This window comes from Podarcis melisellensis (assembly GCF_964234715.1).
Source record: "Podarcis melisellensis genome assembly, chromosome: 2".
NCBI classification, from domain to species: domain Eukaryota; kingdom Metazoa; phylum Chordata; class Lepidosauria; order Squamata; family Lacertidae; genus Podarcis; species Podarcis melisellensis.
The window spans coordinates 124,201,496-124,222,212 of NC_138529.1; the positions used below are offsets into that span (position 1 = coordinate 124,201,496).

At 48.5% G+C, this 20,717-nt stretch overlaps 3 protein-coding genes across 5 annotated transcripts in view; all 3 read left to right on the plus strand.

Moving 5' to 3' along the window:
* Positions 1-20,717, plus strand: part of LOC309364456 (uncharacterized protein) — a 36,035-nt gene that overhangs the window by 884 nt on the left and 14,434 nt on the right. The window contains exons 2-3 of the mRNA XM_081901774.1: positions 125-206; positions 16,918-17,000. Coding sequence (XP_081757900.1) covers positions 125-206; positions 16,918-17,000 — 165 coding nt within the window. The remainder of the gene's footprint in view (positions 1-124; positions 207-16,917; positions 17,001-20,717) is intronic.
* On the plus strand, positions 442-7,290 carry LOC309364888 (uncharacterized protein). Its single transcript, XM_081902865.1, has 3 exons — positions 442-559; positions 5,060-5,186; positions 6,131-7,290. The coding sequence occupies exons 1-3, from the start codon at positions 449-451 to the stop codon at positions 7,279-7,281; spliced, it is 1,389 nt and encodes a 462-aa protein (XP_081758991.1). The 5' UTR covers positions 442-448; the 3' UTR covers positions 7,282-7,290.
* Positions 11,580-16,870, plus strand: LOC309365179 (zinc finger and SCAN domain-containing protein 12-like). 3 transcript variants are annotated; one of them, XM_081903387.1, is made up of 4 exons: positions 11,580-11,637; positions 15,498-15,585; positions 15,927-16,409; positions 16,568-16,870. In XM_081903387.1, exons 3-4 carry the CDS (start codon positions 16,008-16,010, stop codon positions 16,742-16,744), a joined length of 579 nt encoding a protein of 192 aa, XP_081759513.1. In that variant the 5' UTR covers positions 11,580-11,637; positions 15,498-15,585; positions 15,927-16,007; the 3' UTR covers positions 16,745-16,870. The 3 variants fall into 3 exon arrangements, with proteins under 3 accessions (XP_081759513.1, XP_081759512.1, XP_081759514.1); XM_081903386.1 differs by lacking the exon at positions 15,498-15,585 and having other exon boundaries at positions 16,568-16,869; XM_081903388.1 differs by lacking the exon at positions 15,498-15,585 and having other exon boundaries at positions 11,593-11,637; positions 15,896-16,409.

Sequence of the window (20,717 nt, forward strand, 5' to 3'; positions counted from 1 at the left end):
AGGGCCCCATTTTTTGGAATGCATCCAAGGAATGAGATCTGATACCTGCCAAGTTTTTGCTTCTGTCATTCTTTTTCTGATCCTTCTCCCCGTTCTCTGTTTTAAATCCTTGTTGCTCTTTCAGATAAATAATCTGTTAGCAGAAATGGACATTGATTCCTGTGAGGCAGAGAGGACTCCGTTGGACACCAGAGAGAAGCCACCGGGTAAGGAGGAAGGAGTTATTTCTCTCTTTGGTCACATTCTGTTGATGTTCAAAATAATCCATGGGTTATTTTCATCTTTTAGGGGGAGTCACAGGGGGTCAAGAGCCCAGAGGAAATATTTTTACACAAAGAAAATATGAAATATTTACAGACATCCACATGCACCACTCACATAAGACTTTTTTTAATGTCCATCTTTAGTTGGAGATGCACTCCTGAACGTCAGAGAGAAGCAGGCATTCATGGCTTCCCACTTCCCATTGTCTCTGGCAGGTGACAGGATTATGCCGGCAAGACCTCATATGTCTTTTCATGGTGCCGAAGAGGAAGCAGCGGCTATGGAAGCAGATCAGGTAGGGGGCAGGAGACTTGTGGGGAGAGAGGTTGAGGGGTGGGGCTGGCAAGAGTGACTCCTTCCACCTCCTGCTTTCTGTCAAAGGTGCCCTGAAAAAAGGTGGCAAATGACGTTATGTGCTCAGAATAAGGCCTAAACCACTGATCCTCTTGGGTTTGCCGATCAGAAGGTTGGCAGTTCGAATCCCTGCGATGGGGTGAGCTCCCGTTGCTCAGTCCCTGCTCCTGCCAACCTAGCAGTTCGAAAGCACGTCAAAGTGCAAGTAGATAAATAGGTACCACTCCAGCGGGAAGGTAAAGGGCGTTTCCGTGCGCTGTTCTGGATCGCCAGAAGCGGCTTATTCATGCTGGCCACATGACCCGGAAGCTGTGCGCCGGCTCCCTTGGCCAGTAAAGTGAGACGAGCGCCGCAACCCCAGAGACGGCCATGACTGGACATAACGGTCAGGGGTCCCTTTACCTTCCCTTAGAACAATGGTTCTCAACCTGGGAGTCCCCAGATGTTGTTGGACTACAACTCCCCTCATCCCCTGAGCTCTGGCCTTGCTAGCTAGGGGTGATGGGAGTTGTAGTTCAACAACATCAGGGGACCCACAGGTAGAGAAAGGCTGCTCTAACGGGAAGTAAAATAATTTGGTTTAACTGTATACAGTTGGAGGGATGGACAAAGAAATTGGTAAGGGAAAATAAGGAATGTCGAGAATATACAAAATTCAAAAAGGTGATTATAAAAAAGGAAAGATGAAGAAAAATATAAAAGGGGAAACCAGTGAAATTTACAAAATAGTGGTAGAATCGGAAGATCAGCAAGATCAACTAAAAGGGGTGTGCGAAAAGGAGTTAACAGGTCAGATAAATAGTCAGAGCTTGGGGAAAACATGGGAGAAACATCCTCTGAAAAGGATATCTGTAAGAAAATAACTATACTGTAAGGTAGTATGGAGGTGGTAGTAACAGCCGTAAGACTAAATCAAATAGACAACAAACATTTGGTGTTATGTTGGAGGGGATGTCAGGAAACTGGGACATATATTCAGATGTGGTGGGGCTGTAAATTTGTACAAAATGTTTAGCAAAGGGTGTTGAAGGAGATAAGGGAAATGGCAGGGTTAAGGCTGAATGAAAGTCCAGAAATACCATTGCTATAAATCTACGATAAGGTTAAATGTACAGTGGTGCCCCGCAAGACGAATGCCTCGCAAGACGGAAAACCCGCTAGACGAAAGGGTTTTCCGTTTTGGAGGTGCTTCGCAAAACGAATTTCCTATGGGCTTGCTTCGCAATACGAAAATGTCTTGCGAGTTCCTGCGGGGATTTTTCCTTTTCCCCCCTTTTTCCCAAGCCGCTAAGCCGCTTATCAGCTGAGCCGCTAAGCCGCTTAACAGCTGATCCGCTAAGGTGCTTATCAGCTGATCCGCTAAGCCAGTGTTTCCCAACCGGTGTTCCGTTGCCGGGTGTGCCGTGGGAGGGAGGCGGGCGAGTCGGGCGGCCGAGAGGCGGGGCGGCGGCGAGCACACGCGGGGCGGCGAGCGAGCTCCCACATCCCATTGCCACTCGCTTCGGCAGGCCGCCCCGTGCTCCGCGCTGGTGTTGGCCAGCCTTGCGCACCCGGGGGATCTCCCCCCCGAGAGCGCAAGGCTTGCGGGCGGCAGCTGGCAGCACGGAGCACGGGGCGCCCTTCGGAGGCCGCCCCGTGCTCCGCGCTGGTGTTGGCCAGCCTTGCGCACCCGGGGGATCTCCCCCCAGGAGCGCAAGGCTTGCGGGCGGCAGCCGGCAGCACGGCAGGGGCTAAAGCAGCCCCAAAGAGCAGGTCAGGGAGCAGCGGCCATAGGCGCGCGTCACCTCTCCAGCTGGGAGAGCACGCACAGGGCTAAAGCAGCCCCCCCGCGACCCTCTCCCGGCTGGAGAGGTGGCGCGCGCCTATGGAGGCTCCTGCCATAGGCGCGCGTCACCTCTCCAGCCGGGAGAGGGTCGCGGGGGGGCTGCTTTAGCCCCATGCGTGCTCTCCCAGCTGGAGAGGTGACGCGCGCCTATGGAGGCTCCTGCCATAGGCGCGCGTCACCTCTCCAGCCAGGAGAGGGTCGCGGGGGGCTGCTTTAGCCCCGTGCGTGCTCTCCCAGCTGGAGAGGTGACGCGCGCCTATGGAGGCTCCTGCCATAGGCGCGCGTCACCTCTCCAGCCGGGAGAGTGCGCGCGGGGCTAAAGCAGCCCCCCGCGACCCTCTCCCCGCTGGAGAGGTGACGCGCACCTATGGCAGGAGCCTCCATAGCCGAGCGTCACCTATCCAGCCGGGAGAGCGCGACCCTCTCCCGGCTGGAGACGCGGGGCTGGGGCGGGGGAAGCCCGAGCTTCCCCCTCCCCCAGAACGGGACCCAGAGCTCTGGTAGCTTGCGGGGCTGGGGGAGGAGGAAGCCCTCCGCCAGCCTCCAAACCATGTCGGGAGACAGCGGGTGGGCGCGCTACGCCTCTCCCACTGTCGCCCGAGTTTGCGGGGCTGGCGACGGGGAAAAGCAGGCTTCTCCCCCGCCAGCCTTCTAACCAAGTCGGGGGACAGCGGGATGGCGGCGTTCCTTCGGAGGACACCCCGTGCTCCGCGCTGGTGTTGGCCAGCCTTGCGCACCCGGGGGATCTCCCCCCAGGAGCGCAAGGCTTGCGGGCGGCGCAGAGCACGGGGCGCCCTTCGGAGGACGCCCCGTGCTCCGCGCTCGTGTTGGCAAGCCTTGCGCATCCGGGGGGCGCGTGGGGCGCCCTGAAACAGAGGGTTCCCCATGCTGCGGACTGTAGCCTGCCGCCCGATGCACGGGGCGTCCTCCGAAGGGCGCCCCTCGCGCCAGGCAGACATGGGCCAGCCCCACAAGCTCGGGGGACAGCGGGGAGGCGCAGCACCGCCATCCCACTGTTCCCCAACCTGGTTTTGGGGGGGAAATAAAGGGGAAAAATTTTTCCTTTATTTCCCCCCCCCCCAAAAAAAGTAGGTGCGTCCTATGGGGCGGAGCGTCCTAAAAATACGGTACTTACTATTTCATAATAAAGTAATTATAAAATACCGGTACTTTCTTTGTGTTTATTTGATGCCTATTAAAGAGAGTTACTTTATATATAGTCAATATAGGCACAGAGTTAATTTTTTAAACATTTTCTAATGGTGGTGTGCCTCGAGATTTTTTTTATGAAACAAGTGTGCCTTTGCCCAAAAAAGGTTGGGAAACACTGCGCTAAGCCGCTTAACAGCTGATCCGCTAAGCAGCTTATCAGCTGATCCGCTAAGCCGCTTATCAGCTGATCCGCTAAGCCGCTAATAGCGCTAAGCCGCTAATGGGCTTGCTTCGCAAGATGAAAAAACCGCAAGGCGAAGAGACTCGCGGAACGGATTCTTTTCGTCTTGCGAGGCACCACTGTATGCAAGCTATGAAGGACTTAATCACAAATTTGTTGCAAGAATTATCATAGCTAGGAAATGGAAAGAAACAAGGTGGATTTCAAATAGATGAATGGTATAAAAAAGTGTGGGATATAGCAATTAATGGTAAATTAATGTTTGCTGTCAAAGTAAGTAGGGGAATGTGGAAGAGAATTTATTTTGAATTCAGAACCAGTGAAGGCAGTGAAGGTCCTGTGTGAGGGTCTGGAGGCAGTTGGAGGATGGATGGCGCCTAATGGATTGAGGTTGAATCCTGACAAGACAGAAGTACTGTTTTTGGGGGACAGGAGGAGGGCAGGTGCGGAGGACTTCATGGTCCTGAATGGAGTAACTGTGCCCCTGAAGGACCAGGTGCGCAGCCTGGGAGTCATTTTGGACTCACAGCTGTCCATGGAGGTGCAGGTCAATTCTGTGACCAGGGCAGCTGTTTACCAGCTCCATCTGGTACGCAGGATGAGACCCTCCCTGCCCGCAGACTGTCTGGCCAGAGTGGTGCATGCTCTGGTTATCTCCCGCTTGGACTACTGTAATGTGCTCTACGTGGGATACCTTTGAAGGTGACCCGGAAACTACAACAAATCCAGAATGTGGCAGCTAGACTGGTGACTGGGAGCGGCCGAGACCTACATTGGCTCCCAGTATGTTTCCAGGCACAATTCATAGTGTTGGTGCTGACCTTTAGAGCCCTAAACGACCTCGGTCCAGTATATCTGAAGGAGTGTCTTCACCCCCATCGTTCTGCCCGGACACTGAGGTCCAGCTCCGAGGGCCTTCTGGGTAGTGGCGCCTGCCCTGTGGAACGCCCTCCCATCAGATGTCAAAGAGAAAAATAACTACCAAACTTTTAGGAGACATCTGAAGGCAGCCCTGTTCATGGAAGCTTTTAATGTTTAACAGGTTATTGTATTTTAGTGTTCTGTTGGAAACCGCCCAGGGTGGCTGGGGAAACCCAACCAGATGGGCGGGGTAGAAATAATAAGTTGTTGTTATTATTGTTATTATTACTACTACTTTGTTTAAAAATCACTATAAATAAAAAATCACAATAAAATGCACAACAATTTCCTCTTTCTTTTAGGGTCCGGTGTGCTTTGATGATGTCACCGTTTGTTTCACGGAGGAGGAGTGGGCGTTGCTGGATCCTGACCAGAGAGCTCTGCATAAGGAGGTCATGGAGGGGAATCGTGGGATCCTGGACTCCGTTGGTAAGGCTCCCTGCTGGATCATAAGATCAGTTTTGAAATTCCAAGCGTATCTCTATCTGATTAAACACCAATATTTTGATGGAGCTCAACAGGACAACCTACAGCACCTGGAATTCTCACACCCCCATGGAGAGCTATTGACTGTTTCATCTGCGAATATTGTTCCTCCAGTTACGGCTTTTTCAACCATGATCAGACTTGTCTGAACTCACCGTGCCGTTTTAAATGTAGGATTTAGAGTGGTTGGGGAGACTGAGGTAGCTTCTGTCAGGTGTTTTGTTTTTTGTTTTTGCTTCTGTCCATTTTCAAAAGAGATGACTGACCTTGGAGATGGACTGGATTCCATGAATGGGCCAAACAAAATCCATCCCAGAAAAGGGACAGGCTTTTTGAATCTCAAATTCCCATAAGTATATAAGTTAATACCAGTCAACAAAGGCAGTGAACTCTGTAGTAAGATCTCACATCTAACTCTCTTCAGCTCATTCTCTTTCACAAGCATTCATTAGCATTGTTCTAGAATTACAGAAGGGACGCGGGTGACGCTGTGGGTTAGACCACAGAGCCTAGGACTTGCTGATCAGAAGGTCGGCGGTTCGAATCCCCATGACGGGGTGAGCTCCCGTTGCTTGGTCCCTGCTCCTGCACACCTAGCAGTTCGAAAGCACCTCAAAGTGCAAGTAGATAAATAGGTACTGCTCTGGCGGGAAGGTAAACGGCGTTTCCGTGCGCTGCTCTGGTTCACCAGAAGCAGCTTAGTCATGCTGGCCACATGACCCGGAAGCTGCACGACGGCTCCCTCGGCCAATAAAACGAGATGAGCGCCGCAACCCCAGAGTTGGCCACGACTGGACCTAATGGTCAGGGGTCCCTTTACCCTTTACCTAGAATTACAGACTCCATCTCTTCCTGAGGCTCTAATTAGCTTCTTTCCTTGTTTGTAGGTAATGATGAATTAGAAATGAAGAACGAAGGAGATATCCACACAGAGGAGAAGCCTTATCGATATTTGGAGTGTGAAGAGAGCTCCAGTCAGAGCTCCGATTTCACTTCTCATCAAATAAATCCCACTGGGAAGAAAGCCTATCAGTGCTTGGAGTGTGGAACGTGTTTCAGTCAGAGGGCCCATCTCACTTCACATCATCGAATTCACACAGGAGAGAAACCGTATCAGTGCTTGGAATGCGGAAAGAGCTTCACTCGGAACGAAAGTCTCACTTGCCATCAGAGAAGTCATACAGGTGAGAAACCCTATAAATGTTTGGAGTGTGGAAAGAGCTTCACTCGGAAGGAAAGTCTCACTTCTCATAAGAGAATCCACAGTGGGGAAAAACCTTACCAGTGCTTGGAATGTGGAAAGAGCTTCCACGCAGGCACAAACTTCCGTCAACATCAGAGAATCCACTGTGGGGAGAAACCATTTCAGTGCCAAGTGTGTGGAAAGAGCTTCATTAGGAAAAAAGATCTCACTTCCCATCAAATAATTCATACAGGTGAGAAATCCTATCATTGCTTGGAGTGCGGAAAGAGCTTCACCTGGAAGAAAAGTTTCATTTCCCATCAAAGAATTCATACAGGGGAGAAACCACACAAGTGCTTGGATTGTGGAAAGAGCTACAGTAAGAGGGCTAATCTCATGACCCACCAGAGAATTCACAGTGGCGAGAAACTGCATCAGTGCTTAGAGTGCGGAAGGAGCTTCACCTGGAAGGAAAATCTCACCTCTCATCAAATCATTCATACACGGGAGAAACCCTTTCAGTGCCTGGAATGTGGGAAGAGCTTCAGTAAGAAAGTAAATTTAACGGCCCATCAAAAAACTCACAGTGCAGAGAAACCTCATCAATGCTTAGAGTGCGGAAGGAGCTTCACCTGGAAGAAAAGTCTCACTTCCCACCAAAGAATTCACACAGGTGAGAAGCCCTATCAGTGCCTGGACTGTGGAAAGAGCTTCAGTCAGAGCGCCCATCTCTTGGTCCATCAGAGAATTCATTCAGGGAGGAAACCCTATCAGTGCTTGGAATGCGGAAAGACCTTCAGTCAGAGTGCCCATCTCACTGCCCATCAAAGAACTCACCACAAGGTGAAGCCATAGCAACGGTTGTCTTTAAAGGTAAAGGTGCCCCTGCCCGTATGGGCCAGTCTTGCCAGACTCTAGGGTTGTGTGCTCATCTCACTCTATAGGCCGGGAACCAGTGCTGTCCGCAGACACTTCCGGGTCACGTGGCCAGTGTGACAAAGCTACTCTGGCGAGCCAGCGCAGCACACGGAACGCTGTTTACCTTCCCGCTGGTAAACGGTCCCTATTTATCTACTTGCACCTGAAGGTGCTTTCGAACTGCTAGGTTGACAGGCGCTGGGACCGAACGATGGGAGCGCACCCCGCCGCGGGGATTCGAACCACCGACCTTTCGATCGGCAAGTCCTAGGTGCTGAGGTTTTACCCACAGCGCCACCCGCGTCCCTACAGTTGTTTTTAGGAATTATCATGCAAGTGAGGCTTGCAACGGCGTTCTTGGTCTTCGGCCACCCAGCAAAGAAGTTGACCGTGCCTCTCAAGACCATTGAATGCACACTTAACATCTGATTGAGAAGCAGTTCACGTACTTCCACCTCGAAAGCCACCAAGTTGCAAATTTGTGGTGCTCCTGACCACCAGTCATCTTCAGCATAACCAGGATGATGGTGGTGTCAGCTTCAAGCTCTTCCTGGAGTCTGCTGAACACTCACAGGACACTTCTTAGAAAAGCCACAAGTTTCACGCTTTCCTCTGCGAGAAGGTTTAGTCAAGAATTCTGTTGCTGCCGTCCTCTGTCAATAATTGGCAGAGGACGGCAGCAATGGAACATCATGGAAAGAGGTTTAGATGGAGCAACACGGCTTACTCCAGGGGTAGCATCAGACACCTTTTCCCACGCCATGTGGACAGAGCACCAGATCTTGACCAGAGGGACATTTTTGTCTGGGGCTCGCATATATTCCTCAAGTAGGTGACCCTGTTCTCCTTCTGTCCCCGTGTTAATTGGGGGAGTCTGTCATAATGGATGAGGTGTTTATGAAACTGTGCTGCACGCTTGCATGGTCTCTTGCCCAAGACCTTGCCGCTCTCTTCACATAAGGGCTTGCGCACCACATACTGTGGGTTCTAACACTCCCAAGAAGTCTTCTCCTCCAGATTTTGAAACGTGCAACTTTTGTCTATATAACTTTAGCCTAGCGTATCCTGCCTACCAAACTATCACCTGCGGTCTGTCCGTCCCCAGCTATTACTGAATGTGAAGGTCTCTGTTGTAACATTAGAACATGTTACAATATGCTTTGAAGGTTCTTTTATTATTATTATGATTATTATTATTATTAAAGATTTTCTTGATTTACAAAAGTGTTCCTTTGGTGGTGAGGGAGGTTGGGGTTGGCCGAGGGTGTGGTTGTTCATTTGTGGTTGGCTGTGGTGGTCTTTGTTTTCGTGTGTGAGTGGGGTGGGTGGGTGTTTTGGATCAGGTTAGCCATATTGATTTGTATGCTGTTGGTGGATATTTGTCATTGTCTTGTTGGACTGTGTGTCATAAAGGGGAGCCATACCGGGGTAAAGGCGTCTTCTGTTTGTCCCTGTGTCAGTTTCAGTTTATTGGTTAATTTTTCTAGCAAGGCTGTTTCCCATACTATTTGGTACCATTGGTCCATGCTTACTCCTGACAGGTCTCTCCAGTGTCTGGCTATGATGCTTCTGGCTGCTGAAAGTAGGTGCGTTATGAGTTCTTTGTGGTGTAAGTGGCCATTATTGTCTTGGAAGATGTTTAGTAGGGCCAGTTCTGGGGTGATTTCTAATACTTGCTTGGTTATTTTACTTATTTCTCACATGGCTTTTGTCCAGAATAGTTGGATTTTGGGGCACTCCCATCACTCTCTGTCTCTTGACATCAAGCAGGAACCTTGCTGTTCTCTTTTTGGTGCCTCCTTAAGCTGTATTTGTTCAAGCAAAACTCATTTTTTGTAATTTCTTTATTTCTTTTGATAATTTTATACATTTTAACATAACCATTTCAAACATTGAAATACAAGGTTCTTTTGAACCATCGGACCCGTAGGTTCCATGTTTAAGGTTAAATTTGCTGCATCTTTTACCATTATCCATCTGTTATATAACGATAAGTATCATACGATTTTAACTCTTTAACTGGAGTATGTGGAGATGGCAAAACTGACGGGGAAGATCCGAAACAAGGAAGATCAAGTATTTGAGTAAATTTGTAATTTATTTAAAGGACCACTGTAAACAAGCAAGACCTTGCACACACAGAGATGTATCTCAACACTCCTAATTTTAACATCTTGGCTGTTTTTATTTTAATTTTGCTGTGGAATTTATTTTTAATTTACAATTTTAACATTTCTAGTAAACCACTGAGATGTTTTCTTACCATCTAGCGGCATGTAAATATTATTATTAAATCCCTCCCATGTATTTTTGTGGAGCCTTTTTATGCGTGGAACACTTGCGATAGGGACTCCTTCGCAACCCAGCCAAAATGGGGGGGGGGGAATAAGGAGCTCTTGCATAGAAGCATGGAATTGGGAGTTGCAAGAGACCCCAAGAGCCATCTCCTCCAACACCCTGCAATTCAAGAACCTCAACTTAAAGCATCCATGACTAATAATAATAATAATAATTTATTATTTCTAGCCCCCCACCCATCTGGCTGGGTTTCCCAGCCACTCTGGGCGGCTTCAACCGAATATTAAAAACAACACAGCGTCAGACATTAAAAACTTCCCTAAACAGGGCCGCTTTCAGTTGTCTTTTTTAAAAAGTTTTTTATTTATACAACAAGAAAAAAACACACACACAAATACCAAATTACACACAAATTACAAAAATAACCATAGGCACATAATTTTCTTAGCAAACAATAAAACATCTATTGGTCTTAACACTAAAGACCCAACCTCCCGTCTATTCCATATTTCGAATTCATATTACTTTTTGCCAGTATGTGCTTTTATCATAATTAAACTTATTCTCAATAAATCTAATTTCTTATATCTACCTTGCGAGTATTACTGAAGTTCCTCGAATGCTGCAACAGAATTTATACTACTATATATATTTTTCAGATAATCTTTGAAAACCTCCCATTTTGAAACAAATTCCTGTTTTGATTTATTCTTTATTTTTTCTGATAAACCATCTAATTCGGCATATTCTGTCAGCTTTTGGATCCAATCTTGTTTAGAGGGGATTTCATTACTCTTCCATTTTGCTGCGATCAAAACTCTTGCTGCCGCCGTTGCATATAAAAAGATACCCTTCCTCTTTTGTGGAATATCCAAATCTGTTATTCCCAGGAGGTAGGCCTCTGTTTTTTTATTGAAAGAGATCTTTAGCATTTTTTGCAGTTCTACATGGATACTCTCCCAGAATACCTGTATTTTCCTACATATCCACCACATATGGTAGAATGTTCCTGAGTCTCCGCATCTCCAACAATTACTTGACACATTTTTATACATTTTTGAAAGTTTCCATGGTGTTAGATACCATTTTTTGAAAGTTCTCTCTAATCGTGTAACAATTTGTGAATTTCCAATTGATCTTCCATAAGTTTTCCCGTTGGGCCTTTTAAAAGTAAAATAGTTGTTTATTTCCCTGACATCTGATGGGAGGGTGCCACTACCAAGAAGGCCCTCTGCCTGGTTCCCTATAACTCTGCTTGAGCTGAGATTCCTGCCTGGCAGGGGGTGGACTAGATGCCCCTCAGGCTCCCTTCCAGGCTCTCCTATGCCCAGTTGCTCCTCTCCGTCTCCTCTTTCCCAGGCTCAACATCCGCAGCTCCTTCTTCTGCTCCTCCTCCTGCTTCTGGCCTGGGGAGGGGGCAGCTCAAGGGGGGGGTCTCCCAAATGAAGCATCTCCCCATCAGTGGAAACAGGACAATGCACGGGATCTCCTTATTGCCACAGTTTGACAGGCTGAGCCTCTCTGCAGGCCTGGTGCTTGGGTAAAAGGGGAAGCAGAGGGGTCCGGCTCCTTGTCCTGGCCTTAGTTCGAGACTGGGGGGGGGACTCGGGATTTTGGGGGAGTCGTCTAGCTGCCATGGGGGGGGGGGAGGTTTCTGCTGAGGGCGGGGGTCCCTCCGTCAGGGATGCTGGAGCTGAGATTCATGCCTGGCAGGGGCTGGACTGGATGACCCTCGGGCCCCCTTCCAGACTCTCCTAGGTGAGGGGTCTCCTGCTTCTTGGGGGGGGTGTCTCCCAAATGAAGCATCTCGGGGGGGGGCGATGCACGTGGTTCCTGCCTCGGAGGAGGAGGAAGTTCCTCTCGGCTCGCCAAGGGTTAAAAGCAGCAGAGTCGGATTCCTAGAGAGGTCCGGAAGTGGCGTCGTGGGGGGGCGAGGTCCTCCCTCGCCAGCCCCCCCCCGCCAGCCGAGGGGCTGCTTGGTCTCCCTCTCTCGGGGTGAGTCTCGCCATGGGGAGAAGGGGGGCGGGGGGGGGGGCTGGTCAGATCCTGCCAAATCGGGGGGGGGGGCAGGGCTCAGCCCCCTGGGGGGGAGGGAGGGGTCGAGGGGGGGGGAGGCTGCGGGTAATAATAATAATATTTTTTTTATTTATACCCCGCCCTTCCTGGTTCAAGCAACCAATTTAAAACTCTGCGTTTGAATGTTTTAATGTTGCATTTGTTGCATTTTAATCTGTTTTTTAAGTTGCCTTCATTCAGCCTGTTTTCGCGGGGAGGGCGGGGTGTAAATAAAATTTATGATTATTATTATTATAAAAAGAAGCACGAAAGACGGTATAGAAAACATGAATAAAGTTCAGAATGAGCTGATCCGCAGGGCGGGCGGGCTGAGTTGGAGGAGGCCGGGGGGAATGGGCTGCGGGGTCCCCGAGGCGGGGAGGGGAGGGAAATAAAAGACCAGGCTGAATTCGGATTAAAGGCCGGGCGGACCAGCTCTGTCTCGCAGGCCCGAAGGGAGGAGGCTCAATCCTGTGCCGGCCCCCCGCCCCCCCGCCATGCTGCTTCTCTTGCTCCGCCTCCGCCCCAGGTCTCGCCATGGAGGCAGGAGAGGCCTCCAGGGACAGCAAAAAAAAAAAAACCCCATTGCGTGGCAGTTTTTCTGGCTGGGAAGCGAAATCAGGTGGGGAGGCAGCCCCTCCCGAGTGCAGAGAGTGGGGGGGAGAGACCCTCAAACCCCCCCCCCACTCTCTGCCTGAGCTGCAATTCCCAGTTCCCTGGCAATAATTATAATTATTTATTTATAATAATTATAATTATTTACGCCCCACCCATCTGGCTGGGTTGTGTGTGTGTGTGTGCGCGCGCGTGCCTTAAGCTACGATCATTAACTTTGGCACAGTTCTGTATATAAGAAACCTTACTCTCTATTTTTAATAATAAAAATAAATTTTATTTATAGCCCGCCCTCCCCAGCCAGAGCCGGGCTCAGGGCGGCTAATAAACCTACAGTGGTACCTCAGGTTACAGACGCTTCAGGTTACGGACTCTGCTAACCCAGAAATAGTACCTTGGGTTAAGAACTTTGCTTCAGGATGAGAACAGAAATCATGCTCTGGCGGTGTGGCAGCAGCAGGAGGCTCCATTTGCTAAAGTGGTGCTTCAGGATAAGAACAGTTTCAGGTTAAGAACAGACCTCAGAACAAATTAAGTACTTAACCCGAGGTACCACTATACAGTAAAATCATAATAGGAAAAAATACCAGGCTCAGGGTGGCTAACACCAATAAAATCACAGTAAAAACATAATAGGGGGGAAAGGGGGGGAGAGGAAAAAACCCAATTTAAAATACAGGTTAAAATGCAATTTAAAATGTAGCCTCGTTTTAAAAGTAGCCCATATATCAGAACCATAAGGGGAGGGAAACATAAGGGTCAGACCGAGTCCGAACCAAAGGCCAGGCGGAACAACTCTGTCTTGCAGGCCCTGCGGAAGGATGTCAAGTCCCACAGGGCCCTGGTCTCTTGGGACAGAGCGTTCCGCCAAGTCGGGGCCAGTGCTGAAAAGGCCCTGGCCCTACTTGAGACCAGTCTAACCACCTTGCGACCTGGGACCTCCAAAATGTTGTCATTTGTGGACCTTTAGGTCCTCCGCAGCAGGGGGTGGGGGTGGCAAGAAGGGTGGGTGTGTAAAACACTCTGGGAATTGTAGCCTTGAGGCTGGAAGGGGTGGGGTCTCATGCCAACTCTCTCCACATTCTGAACAAACTACAGTTCCCATTATTCTTTGCAGAAAGTCAAGTCAGGACTTTAAAAAGTGGCCTGATCCTGCTTTGCAAATGCAGCGCGGGTGGCGGCTGTGTGTGTCTGTGTTGTCTCTTTCCTTTGTTTTTGGAATATTTCAATAGAGGAGTTTTTATATGGGTTGAAACAACCTTAGAGACCTTAGGGAAACTAAGTTTGCTCTTGGTGTGAGCTTTCGTGTGCATGCACACTTCTTCAGATACATCATGCATGCACAATTCAGGCATGTATGCAAAAGCTCATACCAATAACAAACTTCGTGGTCTCTAAGGTGCTACTGGAGGGATTTTATATTTTTTATTTTGTTTCGACTACGGCAGACCAACACGGCTACCTACCTTTAACTTTATATGGGTTGTTATCATTTCTTGTACCTCTACGGCTGCATCTGTTTCCCCAGGATAAGTTACAACCATTTTACAATTCCATATTAAAAAGAGTTAAAACCAAGGACAGTCACAGGAAATGGCTGGGTCATGAAAACAGGTTCCCAAGGCTTCCTTAAAGACTGGAAGGTGAGCAATTGGGGAGAGGGAATTTCCCAACCAAGGATCCGCCACCAGGATGCCCTCTCTTGGGACACCTGAGATAATGATGATGATGATGATAATAATAATTTATTTATACCCCGTCCATCTGGCTGGGTTTCCCCAGCCACCTTGGGCGGCTTCCAACCAAATATTAAAATACAATAATATCAAACATTAAAAGCTTCCCTAAACAGGGCTGCCTTCAGATGTCTTCTAAAAGTCTGGTAGTTGTTGTTCTCTTTGACATCTGGTGGGAGGCCGTTCCACAGGGCAGGCGCCACTACCCAGAAGGCCCTCTGCCTGGTTCCTTGTAACCTCACTTCTCGCAGCAAGGGAACTGCCAGAAGGCCCTCGGTGCTGGACCTCAGTGTCCGGGCAGAATGATGAGGGTGGAGACGCTCCTTCAGGTATACTGGGCCGAATCTGTTTAGGGCTTTCAAGGTCAGCACCAACACTTTGAATTGTGCTCGGAAACGTCCTGGGAGCCAATGTAGGTCTTTCAAGACCGGTGTTATGTGGTCTCTGTGGCCGCTCCCAGTCACCAGTCTGGCTGCCGCATTCTGGATTAGTTCAAAGGTAGCCTTCAAAGGTAGCCCCACACAGAGCCCATTGCAGTAGTCCAAGCGGGAGATAACTAGAGCATGCACCACTCTGGAAAGACAATTTGCGGGCAGGGAGAGTCTCATCCTACGTACCATATGGAGCTGGTAAACAGCTGCCCTGGTCACAGAACTGACCTGTGCCTCCATGGACAGCTGTGAGTCCAAAATGACTCCCAGGCTGCGCACCTGGTCCTTCAGGGGCACAGTTACCCGGAGATCATCAACCAGTGCGACCGAGGCGTGAGAGGGAAGGAAGGAGGTGGCCCTTTGCTGTTTTTTTACAAGCCCACCACATATGGAAAAAAATGTTCCTTCTGCCGTTTTACACTTCTGAAACATGCTTGCATTAGCTTTGTACATTTTGGGCAACTTGTTTGGTGTTAAATACCATCTACAAATCAGCTTCAGATAGTTTTCTCTTAAAGTGTAACAAGAAGCACACCTTCCACAACTTCTCCCACGAAGACACTTTTATATTATGTCCCACATCTCATTGCAACTTTCACCATTTCATCCTTAGTTTCCCATTCCAGAAGTCTTTTATCCATCTTAGAAATCAATCATCTTATAACCCCCTTTCAAAAACAGAGCTTCACTCGCTTCGGGTTGTGCGATTTCAGGTTGCGCACCGCTCCAAACCCAGAAGTACCAGAACGGGTTACTTCTGGGTTTCGGCACTTGTGCATGTGCAGAAACGCTAAATCACACTTTGTGCATGCGCAGAAGCGCCGAATCGTGACCTGCGCATGCGCAGATACAATGCTGTGGGCTGTGGACACTGCGGGTTGCATGTTCGCAACCCGAGCGTCCACTGTGTAGTCTAGTGATGCTTCATAATACAGTCTTAAATTTGACCGTGCCAATCCACCTTTCTTTAATATCTGTTAATGTTTTATACCTAATTCTGGGCTTCTTCCCCTGCCAGGTAAACTTTGAGAGCTCCTTTGTTTGAACCATCCTGCATAAATTATTATCGGGTTTGCCTGGAATAAAAACAACATTTTAGGCAAAAGGTTCGTCTTAATTGCATAAATCATTCCTTGCAGTGAGAGTTTAATTCTCCCCATCTTTCAAAATCCTTTTTTACTTCATACTACAACGTAATTGCCATGAAACAAATTTGGTCGCTTTCCTTCTGGGAGGGCTAGAAGCTTATTTCTCTTCCTTCCTTCCTTCCTTCCTTCCCTCCTTTCTTCCCTCCTTCCTTCTGTCCTTTATTTTTTAAAATTAAAAAAAGAGCTCAGAATCTGGGCTGTGGTCTGCTTCAGCCCTGGTTCCCAGGGAATGCTTTCTGCTCCTGACCATGATTCAATTTTATAACAGAACAATGGATTTGTTTTGTCCGAATTGCTAGCACCTCTGATTTCAAGAGACAGAACGTGGCAGAAGACCAAGGGGCTCCTTCTCATCTCTTGGAGACTTCCTAAGAGCAGAGATGGATGAGCAAGACTCAGCTGGCCCTGAAGCGGCCAGAAGCCAAGCCGTCCAAACTGAGAGCAGTGTGGGATTCTGGGAAAACTCCATGCAAAGGATCCTGGGAGAGGAGGACACTCTCCGCTCTGATGTGCAGAGCCAGCAGCTCAGGCAGTTCTGCTGCCAGGAGGCCGAAGGACCCCGAGAAGTTTGCCACCAGTTCTACCAACTAGACCATCAGTGGCTGAAGCCAGAAAGGCACACGAAAGCTGAGATGGTGGACCTGGTGATCTTGGAGCAGTTCCTGGCTGTCCTCCCCCCAGAGATGGAGAGCTGGGTGAGGGAATGCGGAGCAGAGACCAGTTCCCAGGCGGTGGCCCTGGCCGAAGGTTTCCTCCTGAGTCAGGCAGAGGAGAGACAGCAGGTGAGAGAGACTTTCCTCTGGATGCTCCCAAGGGGGTCTGAACAGGAGGGAGAGTATTCCAAAATGCTCTACCAATGGAAAGCATCCTAAAGTTTTTGCCTCTTCTCTTCTATTTCAAATCCTTCATGTTCTGTTCTGAATCTGTGTTGCTCTTTCAGGGAAAGGATCTGTTAGCAGAAATGGGCCCCGATTCCTTTGAGGCAGAGAGGACTCCGTTGGACACCAGAGGTAAGGAAGAAGGAGCTTTTTCTGTGTCTGCTCACATTTTGTTGATTTTGAAACTAATCCATGGGTTCTTTTCATCCTTTTCGCAGGGGCGGGGTGGAGACATTTAGGGCCAAGAGCCCAGAGGTTTATTTTTACCCGACAAAATGTGAAATGGGTACAAATGCCAAGATGCCCTCTGTAGGTGACACTTTTTCAGAGGCACTTAAGAGATGCACTGCTTCACCCCCCAAGAGAAGCGTGGAATCATGGCTTCTCACTTGCTTCTCTCTCTCTCTCGCAGGTGAGGGAACGATGCTGGTAAGACATCTTCTTCCGTCTTTTCATGGTGGCGAAGGGGATGCAGCAGAATCGGAACCAGATCAGGTAATAATACTAATAATAAAAAAAAATTATACCCCGCCCTCCCCGGCCAGAGCCGGGCTCAGGGCGGCTAACACCAATAAAATCACAATTTAAAATACAGATTAAAATGCAATTTAAAATGCAGTCTTGTTTTAAAGTAGCTGATAAATCAAAACAATGAAGGGGAGGGAAACATCAGGGTCAGACCGACTCCAAATCAAAGGCCTGGTGGAACATCTCTGTCTTGCAGGCCCTGCGGAAAGATGTCAAGTCCCGCAGGTCCCTGGTCTCTTGTGACAGAGCGTTCCACTAAGTTGGGGCCAGTACTGAAAAGGCCCTGGCCCTAGTTGAGGCCAATCTAACCTCCTTGAGGCTCGGGACCTCCAAAGGTTTGTTATTTGTGGATCTTAAGGCCCTCGATGGGACATTCCAGGAGAGGGGGTCCCGTAGGTAGTTGGTAGGGGGAAGGAGACTTGTGGAGAGGCTGAGGGGCGTCAGGATGCTGTCAGTGGTTCCTGGCTGGTTGCTCAAGAAAGAATAAAGACAAGGAAAATTTTCTTATAGTCCTTACGGAGAGAGGCTGTAGAACCCAGCCTCCTGGATAATGGCATTGTCCCAAGTGTATCTCCCCCTTCCTCATTCTTCACTTCTACCGGTGCTGCTATGTGCCCTCTGTCTTTGAGCTCTTTGCTCTCCTACTTTTAAGGCTCACCAGGTTCTGGGAGATGGAGGGTCTGGGATGCTTCCTAGTGACAACATGTCAGCCAGGTGTTGTTATAATATAATAATTTATTATTTATACCCCGCCCATCTGGCTGAGTTTCCCCAGCTACTCTGGGCGGCTCTCCATCAAGTGTTAAAAACAATACAGCATAAAATATAAAAAACTTCCCTTAACAAGGCTGCCTTCACATGTCTTTTAAAAATAAGATAGCTGCTTATTTCCTTGACATCTGGTGGGAGGGCGTTCCACAGGGCGGGTGCCACCACCGAGAAGGCCCTCTGTCTGGTTCCCTGTAACCTCACTTCTCGCAATGAGGGAACCACCAGAAGGCCCTCGGCGCTGGATCTCAGTGTCCGGGCTGAACGATGGGGGTGGAGACGCTCCTTCTCCTGGCTCTCCCATCATTTCCCAGCTTTCCCCCTCATCTGCCTCTGAGCTGCAACCTCCCTCAAACCCCTGTTGTGAATCTACACTGTCTTCCTTTTCCTCCTCCCTGGAAGGGTCAGGATGGGGGGGTGGTCTCTGCCCCCTCCCTGACAAGGGGGGGGGTGGGATTATGAGGGAGTCCGGTGCGCTTCTGCTGCCACTCAGCTTTCCGGACTTGTAGCAGAGTAAACACAGCGTGCGCTTGTGTGCAAGCATGCAGAAAAGGGAGTCGGTACGCGGCTTCTTCACTGATCTAAGAAGCTTTGTTTATGTACAGCAGCAATAATAAACCAGCATCTGCGGGAGACGCAGGAATGATGCCTCCCGTCTAGGTCAAAACCGAAAGCAGACACAACACTCTGAGCTGTTTAAACCTGTAAGCTCTGAATCTCATCACAGGGTGGGGTAGCCAGGGTGACTCTCTGCTTCTGTCAAAGCTGCACATAATAATAATAATAATAATAATAATAATAATAATAATAATAATAATAATAATTTTTTACTTATATCCCGCCATCCCCAGCTGAAGCCAGGCTCAGAGTGGCTAACAACAATAAAAGTAACACAGCATTCTAAAATCAACTCATTCTAAAATCAATTCAAAATCAAATTAATGGCAACCACAGGGCCAGAGTTCTGTGAGGATTGCCAAAGGAGGCGGTCAGACTGTGCCTTGGCCAAAGGCCTGGTGGAACAGCTCCGTCTTGCAGGCCCTGCGAAAAGATGTCAAGTTCCGCAGGGCCCTAGTCTCTTGCGACAGAGGGTTCCACCAGATCGGGGCCACGGCCGAAAAGGCCCTGGCTCTGGTTGAGGCCAGCCTAACCTTCCTGTGGCCCGGGACCTCCAAGATGTTTTTGTTTGCAGACCGTAATGTCCTTCTTCGGACATACCAGGAGAGGTGGTCCCGTAGGTACGAGGGCCCTAGGCCGTATAGGGCTTTGAAGGTTAAAACCAGCCCCTTGAACCTGATCCTGTACTCCACTATGAGCCAGTGCAGCTGGTATAGCACCGGGTGAATGTGATCGTGCAGTGAGGACCCTGTAAGGGGGGAAAGGGGGCAAATGCCATTGTCAGGCTGGCAGCAGTTGACCAGCAAGAATTATGGACAAACTCCTCCAGCCTCTGCCTCTCACCTTCACAGTCAAGGGAGAACCAAGAAAAATAACCAACCAGCCCCCAGCTGCCAGTTGCCAACTGGCCAATCCTTACCCCAAGACAGTGGTAGCTCAGGTTACATACGCTTCAGGTTACAGACGCTTCAGGTTACAAACTCCCCTAACCCAGAAATAGTACCTCAGGTTAAGAACTTTGCTTCAGGATGAGAACAGAAATCGTGCTCCGGTGGCGCGGCGTCAGCGGGAGGCCCCATTAGCTAAAGTGGTGCTTCAGGTTAAAAACAGTTTCAGGTTAAGTACGGACCTCCACTGTGAGGAAATTTAGAAATTTTGGGTAGTAGTACACGAAGAACTAAAGAAGATGTTGAAAATATCAATAACAAAGAAACCAGAGACATATCTCCTTGGATTGATAGATGAAGAGATACCACGGGGGGGGGGGAGAGTATTTTTCTATTTGCAAGTACAGCTGCTAGAATAGTGATAGGTGGAAGTCACAAACTATAATAATTATTATTATTATAACCACAAAGGAGGAATGGATTTGTAAACTAAATGAATATTTAATTCTGGCAAAATTAACTGCTATAATAAGAAATCAGTCGAATCAGAAATTTAAAAAAAGGAGTGGAAATGAATGAGTTTTGATGAATATATGGCAAAATATTGTTGGAAAAAAGATACGCTAATATGCCTAGATTAAAATGTGAAGTACTGGGTGGAAGAAAAATTAGTAAGGAAAGATAATAATAATATATAGTTGAGAATAATATATATTTGAGAAGGTTGTGGAATTCAAAGAATTCAAAGATCATTGTAAATTGTATAATATGGAGGTAATCGAGTGGGGGCGGAGGGAGAAAAGAATAATATGATGGATTGAGGAAATAGAAATGTAAGTGTATGGGGGGGGATGGGGAGGAAATGGTGTTGGCTTTGGTACATCTGTATTGTAATACAATATGGGGAAACCAATAAATAAATAAGAACGGACCTCCAGAACAAATTCAGTTCTTAACCCGAGGTACCACTGTACCCCGATTCTCTGCAAAATGCATTCCCAGTGACATGACATTAGAAATACTAACACGAGGCAGTTGACAAACCATAGAAAACAGCGGCCACGATTCACCTAACCAGCCCCATCAGTTGCACAGCGGGGCTTTCTGCACTCTCCTCCCCCTCCCTGGGCTCTCAGGTGGTGCACCGGGAGAGTAGAGAAGGGATCTTTCCGTCTCCCAAACGGGAACGCTTGAGCAGACAGAATGATTTGAAGAACACCGTGTGGAGTTCCACCCTTTGCCCAAAGATTAAGACCCATCATTCAAAGGAAGAGGAGACGTCACCTTAAACTCCCGTAATTGAAACGTACAGCAATACAATCCCATCAAAACAAGAGAGCAGTTAACAGGCAGGAAACAATGTCTAGCAGATCATCCTTACGCTGCCTAATAGGAGACCTTTCTCCTTTTT